General features: G+C 33.2%; 1 protein-coding gene across 1 annotated transcript; it reads right to left on the bottom strand.

The window, feature by feature from the left end:
* Positions 1-3,514: 3,514 nt before the first annotated feature.
* On the bottom strand, positions 3,515-7,978 carry LOC122308076 (glutathione S-transferase DHAR3, chloroplastic-like). The gene is made up of 6 exons (XM_043121237.1): positions 7,658-7,978; positions 6,163-6,253; positions 5,783-5,926; positions 4,600-4,717; positions 3,904-4,044; positions 3,515-3,785 (listed from the first exon to the last, which is right to left on the bottom strand). Exons 1-6 carry the CDS (start codon positions 7,893-7,895, stop codon positions 3,699-3,701), a joined length of 819 nt encoding a protein of 272 aa, XP_042977171.1. The 5' UTR covers positions 7,896-7,978; the 3' UTR covers positions 3,515-3,698.
* Positions 7,979-13,325: the final 5,347 nt, after the last annotated feature.

The raw sequence follows: 13,325 nt of genomic DNA, 5'->3' as shown, positions 1-13,325 counted from the left end.
GATGTTGTGCCCACATTTTGAACTTAATCGTCTGTGAGTGATAGAAAGAACATGAGAAGTCTATTGCAAATGTAAGAGGTATTGTGAGGTACGTTAAATCTTCCCTTCAAAGGTAGAGTACATTTAAAAAATGCTTGAGGTTAGAAGAGATTCAATCCAAAAACTATGTTTGCCTAGATGTACCGACTAGGTGGAACTCCACATTTTCTATGTTAGAGAGGGTTTCAAAATTTAAAAAGTTTTTTGATCGATTGGAGGAAGAAGATATGGACTTTTTAAATATTATTGGAGATGATGATGATAAAGATGATACGGTGAATAGGAGAAAGTCAAAGAAGTTAGGGCCTTCCAATGCATCCGATTAGAAGAAGGTACAATTGTTTGTGAGGTTTCTTGAATTATTTCATGATGCAACTTTACGCTTCTCAGGAGGTTTAACTTGTAATATATATTTTTTTTTTACAAAGTTGGTTATTATTAAAAATGTCATCAACATGGAGTGTGAAGAAGGAAGCCACATGGTGGGATTATGGCCATCAGAATGTGTTACTGTATGTTAGGATTCTTCTTGATCCTCATTACAAGATATGATATATTGACTTTGGGTTTAGAAAAATGTATGCACATGATCATGCAAAAATCACTGATTTGAGTTTAGGGTGAAAAATGCATTTATCCACATGTATGAGACATATATGAAAAATGTAGAAGGGAGTTCCCCTCAGCACACAAGTTTTCCACATGAAAATGTAAGTCCTTCAACAGACTAGTCTACGAATAGAAAGGCACAATTGATGACTCAATTTAAGCAAGAGTTACAGTTAAAAGAGTCTTTGAAAAACAAGTCAGAGGTTGATAAATATTCATCTGAAAAATGCGAGGATCAAGGTGATATTTTTGACCTTCTAAAGCGGTGGAAAGTGAATTCAATTAGATATCGTGTACTTACAAAGGTTGCACATTATGTACTTGTAATACCGGTATCTGCTGTGACCTATAAATCTATATTTAGCACTGCGAGTCGTGTACTTGACCATTTCTGAAATAGTTTAAATCTAATGATGGTTGAGGGTTTCATATGTGCACAAAAATTGGTTTCGTTCTTTTTCTACTTCAATAAACCTTAAGACTTTAATTGATGAAATTGAGAAATTTGAGAAGCAGCTAGATATGGATATATAATAAATTTACTTTTGATATCTTTTGTGGTATCTTTGCTTTATCTTCTATGTTATTTGACTTTATTTAACTTGTTTTGTTTTAATCTTTTTTTAATAGAACTTGTTGAAAAATTTGTTAATTCTGTGTAGGGATTAAATTCAATGCCTACCGACTCTATATCCAATACTGATTAAAGATTAAAAAGATGAGAAGATTGTGCTGGTGATTTTCTAAATCCCATTATATCCAACTGTTTTAGTAGTAAGTGGATTAATGAGACGAAGACAGTGAGGTGACAGTGAATTAACATATATTGACACCCGAGAGATCATTAATTGTAAATTGGACAGCAAAAGCAAAAGGTTCTTTATGAAAGGTCCTGCAAATGGAAGTTTCATCTTCAATAATTTGAACTTACTGTGACAACTACCAGTAATTTAATTATACAGATATATGCATTCTTTTGGGATTACTCCCTTCACGGGTACTGTTGTTAAGTAGTCTTAACATTGGATACCTTCTTGTGCTATATCTTTCATATAATAATGACTCATTTTTAAATGGATAATGCTACACCCAATATAATGGGATTGTGTATTAGGGGCTTACTCCATGGGTGGGTTTGATGGTTCCTTTCTTCATGAGGTTACACGTCATTAAAAAAAGGTTATGTATTGAGTTATTGGATGAGCCTTCATGATTACTCTCAATATTATAGTTTGCCATCCTCTTTAATCAATGAGCCCCTTGAATTAATTTTGATTGTGTTAAGATTAGAATAAGATGGTTTAAAGTTTAAACTATGTTCATGTGTTTGATGATGAGAACTTTTACTAATAATTTCTCTGTTCACACTTTACAAAATATTGTGAAAAGTGAAAGGTATGACAAGCCAAAAGATGCAGAGCTGCTAAGGTTCAAGAGAATAATTATATAATTTGTATTGATGTTGTTTTATGCTATTGTTATTTTTTTTTTCATAAGTAATTTAAGATACTGTTATAGTGTTATTTAAATTTCATATTTGAGAGTTATGTTTTTTTTAGATCTTTTGATGTAAATTACTAAATATGACTTTTAGTCTTCTAGTTTTCTACTATTATTTTTTTAAGACTTTTTAATTTTTAATTTTTGAAATTTGTATAATTTTCAGTTTTCATTATCTATGCTTGAGAATGGTTTTTTATTTTTATTTATTTTTTCTTTCTTTCTTTTAGAAAGCAAATTTGATGTATGTTACTTACATGATGTGCATTATGCATAGAATGTAATATCTTTTAAAGAGCTTCTTAGTGCAAGTTGCAACTAGGTTGCTAGTTTGAACTTTGCTATATGATAAATATTAAATACTACAGTTGATAACCTTGTTTAAATTATTTGGATGGATATAGAAAAAAAAAATTTTTTTTTTGGTAGTAAAATCTTTTATTCAAATGGATGCTGCTACAGTCACCGTTGGTGCTCCCGCTGGGAGCCACCGTCAGGTGAAAAATTTTTTTTATTTTTTTTGTTTTTTTTTTAAATCATTTTTTAATAGTTTTAAACATTTAAAAAAAATATAAATAAATTATAATAATATTAAAAAAAAATTTCTTAATCATTAAGAAAAAGAAAAAATTAAAAAAAAAAATTTTGGGCCAGCGGTGGCCATAGTGTTTTCCTATTCAAATTTATTGTATATAGAAAATTTTTCTTTTATGATTATTTTTATTTTTCTTTTAAGTTATTTTTTGATATTTTTGGCTTAAAATTGGATAAACTGTTAGTAAATTTTCACTGTTAGATCGAAAAATATGAAATATAAAGATTAGACTATTGGCCCTTTTGGAATAGGGTTACACTGAACGGTATACTCGAACCGACCCGATCATTAGGTTGTTTGGTCTAGTCCAAGTCGAATAGTTCCAATCCGGTTCATAAAACCTCTCGAGATCGGACCAAACTTCCCCCTAAGCACACAATTTAATCTGTAGATTTATATTCTATTTATCTGGACCACCGGGGATGCCACTAATTTGCATTATTATTGTGTTTAGACATTTCAGAATCTCGTAAACAACGATAAGGTAGTTGCTGCAACAGTTTTATAGAACTTGGAAAGCCCATGTAGCTGATAATCTCTCTTTAACACAAGCACAACCTCTCTCTCTCTCTCTCTCTCTCTCTCTCTCTCTCTCTCTCTCTCTCATGGTGATGTTTTCCATCACTCTGGCTGATCACTGTCCCCAAGTCGGTTTCGGTCAGAGTTCAACCCCCCATGACGGGTAGTCGTTAACGGAAACCAATCCCCACCATCCTTCCGAAGTGAGGTTGGCGACCATCCCGAGTCCCCGACTAAAGGAATGCACAGTTATTTGACTTTACAAGGCCTGCAATACTCCTCAAGTTTTTATTATAGTCATCATGTTCCATTCTCCACAGTTTAAGTAAGATTAAATACTAAACGAAGTGTTTTGCTTGCATTCGAGGCTAGTAAACGAGGATATGGGTCTAGACCTGTGGACTGTGGAGTCCCATACAGAAAAGCTAAGGGCAATTTAACCCAAGACTTTTGGACGCCAACCTGCAATTACATCCTCTGGCTGTGCACGTGTTTTAATAAATGAATCTCTTGAGAAAATAGACTGCATGGCAAGAACTCGGCATCATTAGGATTCGAGAACTCATATGCAAACTACCAAAAATAAGAAACACGACTGCTAGTGACAGATACATCTACAGTTTTGCTCATATTGGACATACCTTCATGTAAGCCTTCGTGTAGGGAAGAGAATCTGGAACTGACCAATTCTTGTAATGCCCCAAAGCAATCTCCAGATGATGCAGCTTGGGTCCAAGTGACAAATCTACAGCAGAAACTTCTTTCCCATTGACAAAAGGACCCTTCAAGAGTAAAAACCAATTACAGTAATGTCAGAAGATATCGTTTATTAATTAAATTTGGCTTATGTACACACACAACCAAAACATGATCAAATTTCACAATAGAGATTGTATTGAAGGTGGTTCCTCCACACAGAAACAGTATTTATTTTTATTTATTTATTTATTTATTTCTGCTGGTCAAAATTTGCAGGCATGCTTGAAAGTGCTTAGAAGGTGTTGATATCCATGGAACTGAAACTGTGCCACTTTGATTCACATGCCTATTGAGAGTCCTATTTTCAGTATTTTGGTTTCCTAGAAATTTAGAAAGTCTATTTCATGGTACTTGTGTAATCAGTCTTTTCTATTTGTAAAAAAGTTCTGTTCCAGACATTGCTAGACATTTCTTTTACTTTTCAACTACACTACGGGCAATATAATCTGCTAAATGGAAGCTGATACAAACACCACGTGGCAATTATTTTCATAAAATTTCATTGACAGTCTCTTGACCTAACCGCCAAGAAATTATAACCAGATACATAGGAAAAAATAAGGATGGAGAGCACTCACATTTTCTTTTATATAATCATTAAAAGAACGTAGCTCCTCGATCAATGCTTGCTCTGTTCCATCACTGGCGTCTTTGCTTTTGAGGAAACCAATGAATGTGGAGAAGATCTTTGACCCACTACAAATTACTCAAAAATTACTTTCTCTAAATAACACAAACACGGATGCCCACGCGCGCACACACACAACTGTGAACTTATGACCAAAAAGAAATAGGGGCTCTTATTGAAAATAACATTATGATTACATCATCAAATGGCACATTAATCAATTGCAAACTAATATGAGTTTCAGCATTACAGTCATGATAGCAACATCCATCAGAGTTGTGCATGTAGCCGAAAATCCTCAATTAAAGAATATCTCTAGACAAGCTAATTGATGAAGATAATTCAATTAAAATCTGCAACATGGCTTCCAATTCAAATCACAAATGAATATTGACCATGGCACCAACAGTTTTAATGAAAATCACAAATGTTTAGACACACACATGCTATGTAACCACTCCTTTTTGTTGCTTTTCCTTTGGAAAACCAAACTTTTCCCTTAAAACCATTCATCGAAATGCCTCACTGCAAAATATTCCTCTCACCAAAGGTGATGAACACATCATCAGTTGAAAATGAATCATGCCCTTACTAAAGTTAACTTGAGATTGAAGAATTGTGAACTCCAAATATGCACTATTACCAAAGTTAGTGAGAATCGAGAAAGACTGCAATTAATGAAACCCAGAACCAAAAGAGTGTGAAAGAGAAATTTTACTGGAGAAGAAAGGGATTATATTGATGGGGCCTGCAATCTCATTTCGCTTTAGTGTTCCAGCACAAGAACCACTTCTATGTGAAAATCAAGATAAAGGATCTAATTATAAGTGGGAACATCTAGAGCCACAAAATACCCACATCTAAGAGGCAGTGCATAAAATATGGAAGGGCTATCTACTAACGGATAGAGTCTATCACAAAGTTGCACGAATCTTGAAACCAAAACAAAATCCGACAATCAGTTGGGACATTTCTACATTTGCTTTTTGAAGCTAGGAAATCAAACACAGGTTCCATAAAATTCCCATTATGCACTATGGATGGGTGAAAAGCATTCAAGCTTTTAAGTATTATCTTGTGATGATTATGTATCATCAAATGCTTAAGCATAAACCGCTGCATATAAAACATACACTGAAGACTTCTCTGGAGGGGTTCCCAGGGGTGGATTAGGATACTTCTCTTCTAGTGCTTGTGTGATGACATCTGAGTCTGGCATCCACTTCTCATCAAGTTTAATCACAGGAACTGTACCTTTTGAATTAATTTTTAAGAACCTAGATGCCAAAGCAAACAAATTGAAAAGTTGGTTATGAAAAGATCAAGACAGATCATAAAACAAAAGCATCTAATGTATATTAAAGAGCTACTAGAATATGTGCTTATCAATTTCTGTGTGTTTGTGGTCATAGGACTGGATTTTGACCAAACAGATGGATTCTATCCACCACATGATTTTTTAAAGAAGAAAAGTTTTTCGAAATGATTCAAAGCGATGAAATTAAATAACTACCATTCTGGCTTGTTGGTCAAATCTACCAACTTTAAGTCATAAGGGAGATGCTTTTCCTCCAAAGTCAGCAATACCCTTTGGCAAAAAGGACCTGTCAAGACATTATAGAAATATCAGTAACTTCCTACCAACCATGTTGTAATTATTGGACTCATTTCATTAGGGGTCTACAGATTGAAACCACGACCGACAGGTACTGGCCGGTTCTTCACTGAATCTGGACGGCCTTCAATCCCAAAATGCACAAACAAAAGCCACAAGAACTGGTCATCCTGGTTCAGTTGACTCAGATCACTGGTAACTGAATGCGACAGTACCGAACCAATTATATAATAATAAAACTTAATGTTACATATCTTGTATATAAAAGTAAGAAGGCTTAAACAAACTGTGTTTTTGTGTTATATATGGGCTTGAAAATAAACGATCCCGTTCTTGTATCAGGTTAGGACTTCAAAACCTTTTATTTCCTGATCTTCTCGATCTTGCATTCCTCGTTTCTCTTCAGTTCATTATAGACAGGCATTTTGGGTTACTACATACGGAAAATTCTATATGCTCACCTTTCAATATGGTATAATTTGGCCCATTGAAATGCCTCTTCCTTTGGTTTTCAACAATGAACTCTTCCTTTTATGTTGCCTTCTCATTTTTCTGCTGGCTTGATTTCATTTTTTATCGATTTCATTTTTTTTTTAAATGGCTTGAATAATGAATGGTAAGTACAATTTATTTTTTATTCACTAAATTTGTGGATTGATTTAAGATTTTATAATAGGTGTATTTGAAATAATAAAGAATAGGATGCCATCTCAAATTCAAAATATATGGATTTTAATTATATAGAAATCCTCCAAGATCAAATACATCACGTGGTTTTAAATTTATATTAAGCAATATATCCTAGCAATTTCTCTTCAAATCACTGCAGTTAAATACTCAAGCAGATGAAAAATTAAAGGAATACAAACAATGTATTTTGATGAGCGAATGTCTAACAAATACTAATAATTATGATATTTTTAAATCAAGCTGAAAAGCAGGCTTGTATAACTAGAGACATATAGGTTCCTAGAGTCAGAATCAGAATCTGTGTCTCTTTTTTTTTTTTTTTTTTTTTTTTTTCCTTTCAAAATTATACACGAGAAAGTACCAAAATACACAAAAAGGAAAAAGGGGAAAAAAGCTCCAAATCGCCGACCTTAAATGAACAGGTTTTACTTTTACAGAAGAAAATTGTGTTGCACAATCGAAGTACAAAATACTCGACACATAGATGCATCGATAAGAATTCATCAGAAATCAACCCATGGTAAACTAAACAAAATAACAGTCTAAACACAAGGTTCTCATTCTCAACATTTGAAAATGACTTCAAACATGATGCAACGCCTTATTAACTACACATTTCGATAAAGAAGTTCATTTGTTTTTTCTTTCAGGCATTTTCTCAGTAACCGAACGGACTAAAATGAGAAAGCGAGAGAGTTCTTACAGTCGCCGAGCTTGTTGGGGGTAGTAACGGAAGCTTTGACTAAGATTTCGAGAGGGTCAGAAGAAGAAGCAGTAGACATGGACACTGTGAGGGCTTTTCTGATCCCGTAGCGTCTCACCCGGTCGAAGCTATTGAACGAAACTGCGGCGCTTCTGGGAAGCCGGAGATTGAAGAAGCCGAGGTGTCTGACGGTCGATGACAGGGAACACGCTGTGGGTTGAATTCTGGCGGTCGACATTGTCAGAGGTCTGGGAATCTCTCTTTCGCTTACGACCTCTGCTTTAGAAGTAAGAGACTTCAGTTCGGAAAGCGATGAGGTTCTGTTTTTGTGAGGAAGTGACAGCCTTTTACCGTACAATGTCCACGTACCACCCTTTGTTGCTGTGCACGTGGCCAAGCTTGTCCTCCTGAATTTTTTTGCCAGTGTTGATATCATCTATATACATATTATATAAAAAGCTAGGCAACTTCCCATTCATACAATCTTTACACGTTGCATTTTTTTTTTTTTAATTTTTATTATTTTTTATCAAATATATAATATCTATATAATGAATAGAAGAATTTAATTAATTTTAAAAAAATAAATTAAAAAATTATTAAAACTTTAAAAAATTTTGAAAAATATAATGTTTGAAAGTTAGAAAAGTTTAATAGTATTTATATTATATATTATATTTATTTATTTTATGTTATCTTAAGTTTTAGTTTTTTCTGAATTTTTATCTTTTATTATATTTTCACCAATAGGTGTTACATACAGTCTCCAGAAGGTTTCATTAACGAAGAAGCATGCGGAAATGGTAGGACTGGTACTATTATTTAAATCACTCTGAATAAATTAGCTAAAATTAAAGTATATTTTTAATTATTATGATGTAAATTTAGTTTTGGCTATTTTAATTTTTATATTAGAATAGCTGATTTTTTATTATATAATAATAAAATTATATGAGATGAATTTGATTTTAACCATTTGATGCACATCAAATTCTTACATTGGATTATTCATTTATTTATTATATTGTAATAAAATAATATTAGTTTAAAAAAATTTAATTTTTTAATTAATAATTTATTTAATTTTATCATATTTTATCATTCTACCTATTATATATAAATTAGTAATCATATTCTAATTAAATTAATTATATTTCAATGAAGTAGATAAAATTTTGTAACATACCAAAAGGGGATTAAATATGTATTTGATGAGACATAGTAAAGAGAAATAATTGATAAAATATATATTTAGTCTATTTGCAGTAACCTTCAAGTTTGGAAAATATTATGAAAGTCACTGTAGTTAAAGTCTAATTATTTGGAATTTAGCTAATCCGTTGTGATCATATTTTGTTATCTAATTACTAAATACTCAATGGATTTAGCTTTTAACTTATCCATTGAGGATGCTCTAAAAGTATAAATTAAGTATTTGTTTAGATAGTAAAATAAGATGAGATAGTTTTAAATGAATGTTGAAAAAATATTATTTTTAATATTATTATTATTTTGAGATTAAAAAAATTAAATAAGAATTAAAAAAAATTAAATTATTTATTATATTTTATGTAAAAATTTAAGAAAATTATAATAATGAGATGAGATAAATAGAGAGTATTTTTCAATCTAAATGACCCCAAAACGAAGAACAAATCATGATTTCGGCTAGATGGGAATGAGTCAGGTCATTTTGTGAAAGAAAAATTATTAGATATTCTCAAAATGATAAAGCAACTACCTCTTTACAATTTTTGTACAACCTTCTAATAAAATAATATTTTTGAGATTTTTATTTTAGTTTTGATCTTGATTTGATGTGTTTGAAATTTAAAAAAATATTAATTTATTAATTAATTAAATTTTTTTACTTATTATTTAAATATCACATATTTATTATAAAAAAATAAAAAAATAAATTAAAATAAGTGTGATATACAATAGATGAGGACGATAAAACTAAATAGAATCATTCTTAATTAAGCCTTCCAGGCCGAAGAAAGTCTCACTTTTGTTTTTTCTTTCTGTTTTCACTTTTCACCCCACGTATTTAAAATATATGGGCCTCGCCTCTCTAACGAGGGAGAGAAGCCTATCTCATGGAGATTTTAAGCTTTGATTTCAATGGCCCAAATTGTCTCCTCGACGAAATCATCTTTAGGCCCATTTGGATTTATAAAGTGTTTTATCTCATTTTATTTTATCTTATCATTATAATTTTATCAAAATTTTACATAAAATATAAAAAATAATCTAACTTTTTCAAATATAAAAACAATAATAATATTCTAAAAATATTTTATTCAACTTTCATCTAAAATCATATTTGAATCCAAACCAACCAATGACAGTATGGATATTATTGTGACAACAGTAATTTTGAATAGTAGTAAGATAATTTATGAATAATAGTAAGATAATTTGAGTTGAATATTTTTTAGATTTTGAGAAAGAAAAGAGAAAAAAGCTGAATAAAAATTAGTATAAAGTTAAAATATTTTAAGAATATATTTTTATAATATTATTTTTGTTTAGAGATTTAAAGAAGTTGATTTTTTTTTTATTTGAAAGTTTAAAAAAATTGTAATAATTAGTTTGAAAAAATTGTAATGATTAGTTTGAAAAGTTAGCTCGGATACCTAGGTTTGATTGTTTTTCTTTTTGAATGTGTAACCCCAAAGTGTTAATATGTAATCACGGTATTCTTTCGTCATAAATGAGGATTATCAATAAATTTGGAGTATATTTTTCTCTTAAAAAAAAAGAATTATGTTTAGAAATGAAATAAAATAAAATAAAATCAAATCAAATCAAATGAAAATTTTGTATCTCATTTGAGACCCAACTCTGCCCTTAAAAATTTTGATTTCCTACATCAATATATTTTTATGTGTGTGTTTTAAGATAAGAGAAACTGTTTGACAGTTGAGAGTGATGGCTTACGTGGGACCTCAAAGACAAGTAGATTGTCCAACATCATCGGCTCATTTATAGCACATTTAAAAAACGATCATGTATATACGAGGCAAGGCACTTTTACTTTTGGCCTTTCATTGATCAAATTCTTTCGTAGAAACTTCGGGTGATCAGTAGTGTTCCCATGCAAAAGCAAATGTTTGTAGGGAAAGGAGATAACGCAGGTGGGAGTTGTAAGTACGTACGTCGGGTTAAGAACCAATTTCTCATGGCCTGCGCATGCCTTGGAGGAAATTAATTTATAAGCCGGCCCCCCACCCACCGTCCATGTCTCTTTCCCTTAATTTGTCATATGCCCCAAAGCTGTCTGAACAATATAAATAGTATCGCGAGAACAAGACGATGATCCTTCCATTTCTGAATTCTGACCCTGACCCCCAAAATTATATAGATCGATGCAGATATGGGAAATGGGGAAAGCCTGGGATTTGATTTTAAGATTCGAATCCATCCTTCTATATATATATATATATTTTTTTTTTGGTGCTCAGATCATGAGTGATGATCAGAAGAGATCTAATAGGGAACATGGAGCACGTGGGAGGGATTGTGTTTTTTGTCGTGTATATGTATGTATGCACCTCGAAAGGGATGCATGCATGATCCTTAAATATTATAGGGTTTGGCAGTTGGCCAGTGACAGACCAGTCCAGTACTACATGTTCGGCACTGTTGGTGTGGGTTTCCCAAACTCATCATATATTTGAATTTCAACATACAAATTAATAATTACTACATCAAGTACTCGTGTATATATATATATATATATATTAGTAATTGGAGCCACATCTTAATTAGTAGTACTTTTTTATATATAACTTAAGCACTACATATATGTGTATACTACTACACTCTGTGTGTGTTAGAGTATATATTCTTTAAGAAAAAATCTATTTAAAATTTGGGATTGGGTTTCAAGATTGGAATTGATGACCTAGCTTATCCAAGGCCTGATACAATCCAAGTGTATTCTAGCTAGCGTTGGAGGAATAATTGCTCAAGAATTTCAGGATAAAAGGGTTGTATACTCATCTAGAGCTAAGTTAAGCTCTAATATCCCAATGTTTGAATTTTAAATAACGAGAAAGATAATTATTGTGTAACAACATAAAGCATTGTGAGTTTTATTTATGAGAAAACTTTAGCACCGGTCCGTTTGTCCTTACCCAATTAACAGCCTGCCAATAATTAAGTGACACGTAGCCTTCCCATGACAAGTATTATGTAGATGCACAATATCAGATTCTCAAATTTACAGAAAGGCTCTCAGCCCCCACTCGTCTACCCCTTCGAACTCTCAGCCCCTTCGCACCGTTCCTCTCTCACTCTCAGCCCCCACTCTTAGCCTCTTTGCACCACTCCTCTCTCACTCTCAGCTCCTTTGCATCCGTCTCTCGCATTGATGTCCCTTTGCACGGCTTCAACCACTTCGTCCCCTCTCGCACGATTGCCCCTTCGTCCCCTCTCGTCTAAAAATGTCATGTACAAAGTTAATTTCTAGGCTCTGTTTTCTTTTTCTTTTTCCATCGGTCTGAAGAAGCCCAATTCAAGAAACATAACTTTTATTTTCAATCTTCTCTTGAGAATCACTTAATATTTCCAAATCAGGAGACATTGATTCTTGAACTGGATTTTTATTGTTTTCTCAAAGTTTGTATCAGAAGAAGTGAATAATGGTGGAAGACGAGAATCTTGAAGAAGCATCTGGTTGTATCGAGAGGGAAAAATATCTCAAACGGATTTTTGTGGTTGTTTGTGCATTCAAATCTGTTGGTTTTAAATGCTTGCCTTTGAGATGCATTGGAGTTTTGTATTTGCAGTGGTGGTTGTTTATGGAATAAGTTAGGGATTGGGTGGAGCTTTTAATCGTGTAGACAGGAGAGGGTCAAGATTAGGGGGGAAGCGACTGGTGGCGGTGGAACTCAACTTGCTATCGTGCGGTGGTGCAAAGAGACTGGAAGCACAGAGGATCGGCCTATATTCCTTTTTTGCTTTTGATTTCAGAGGAGATAACCTTAAGACCGGTCGGGCTGTAAATGAGATAAAAACAGTCAGCCAGCCGGCGTCGGCGTTGGCGTCGGCGTCAACTTCAGACTGGGAAGGCTGCAATTTCTCATCTAAAGCTTTTCACGTCGATTTCTCCCAGTCGGCTTCACGTCGATTTCTCAACATCCCACACTTTTGGGGTCATGCTGAGCTGCGGACGGTGCTGAGATGCATTGGTCCGTCGGCGTTGTGCTGCGAGGTGTCCGTCGGCGTCGTGCTGAGATGGGGCGTCCGGGAGAAGGGCTATGCGAGAAGGGCTTGGCAGACTTATCTCAAAGAAGAAACAGACAGAAATCAGGTTATGAATTGATGATTCCCTGTGGTTGACCCCATTTGTCTAACACTGCTTTTTCCTACGTGGCACTACATGAATGGAGGGCTGTTTTTATCTCATTAACAACCCGACCAGCGTGAAGCGTTTCTGTTTATTTATATCATTTAGGTATGATTATGAACTCATTTGAATGAATTGTTAGAGAAATCTCTTTACTTTCATTGACTTAAGCATAGGAGGCATTCCTCTGAACTCCCAAGCCCCTTTCCTCTTTGGTTGTATGTGATCTTGCTTGAGACTTCGTAAAACACGTCTTTAACCATTCATCTCCTTCATAGCAAGCCAGGGCAAGTCCTACTGCATTTAATAAAC

The sequence above is a fragment of the Carya illinoinensis genome, chromosome 4, assembly GCF_018687715.1.
Source record: "Carya illinoinensis cultivar Pawnee chromosome 4, C.illinoinensisPawnee_v1, whole genome shotgun sequence".
Lineage (NCBI taxonomy): Eukaryota > Viridiplantae > Streptophyta > Magnoliopsida > Fagales > Juglandaceae > Carya > Carya illinoinensis.
The sequence above is the reverse complement of the archived record's forward strand: the minus strand, read 5'-3'. Positions and strand labels throughout refer to the sequence as shown.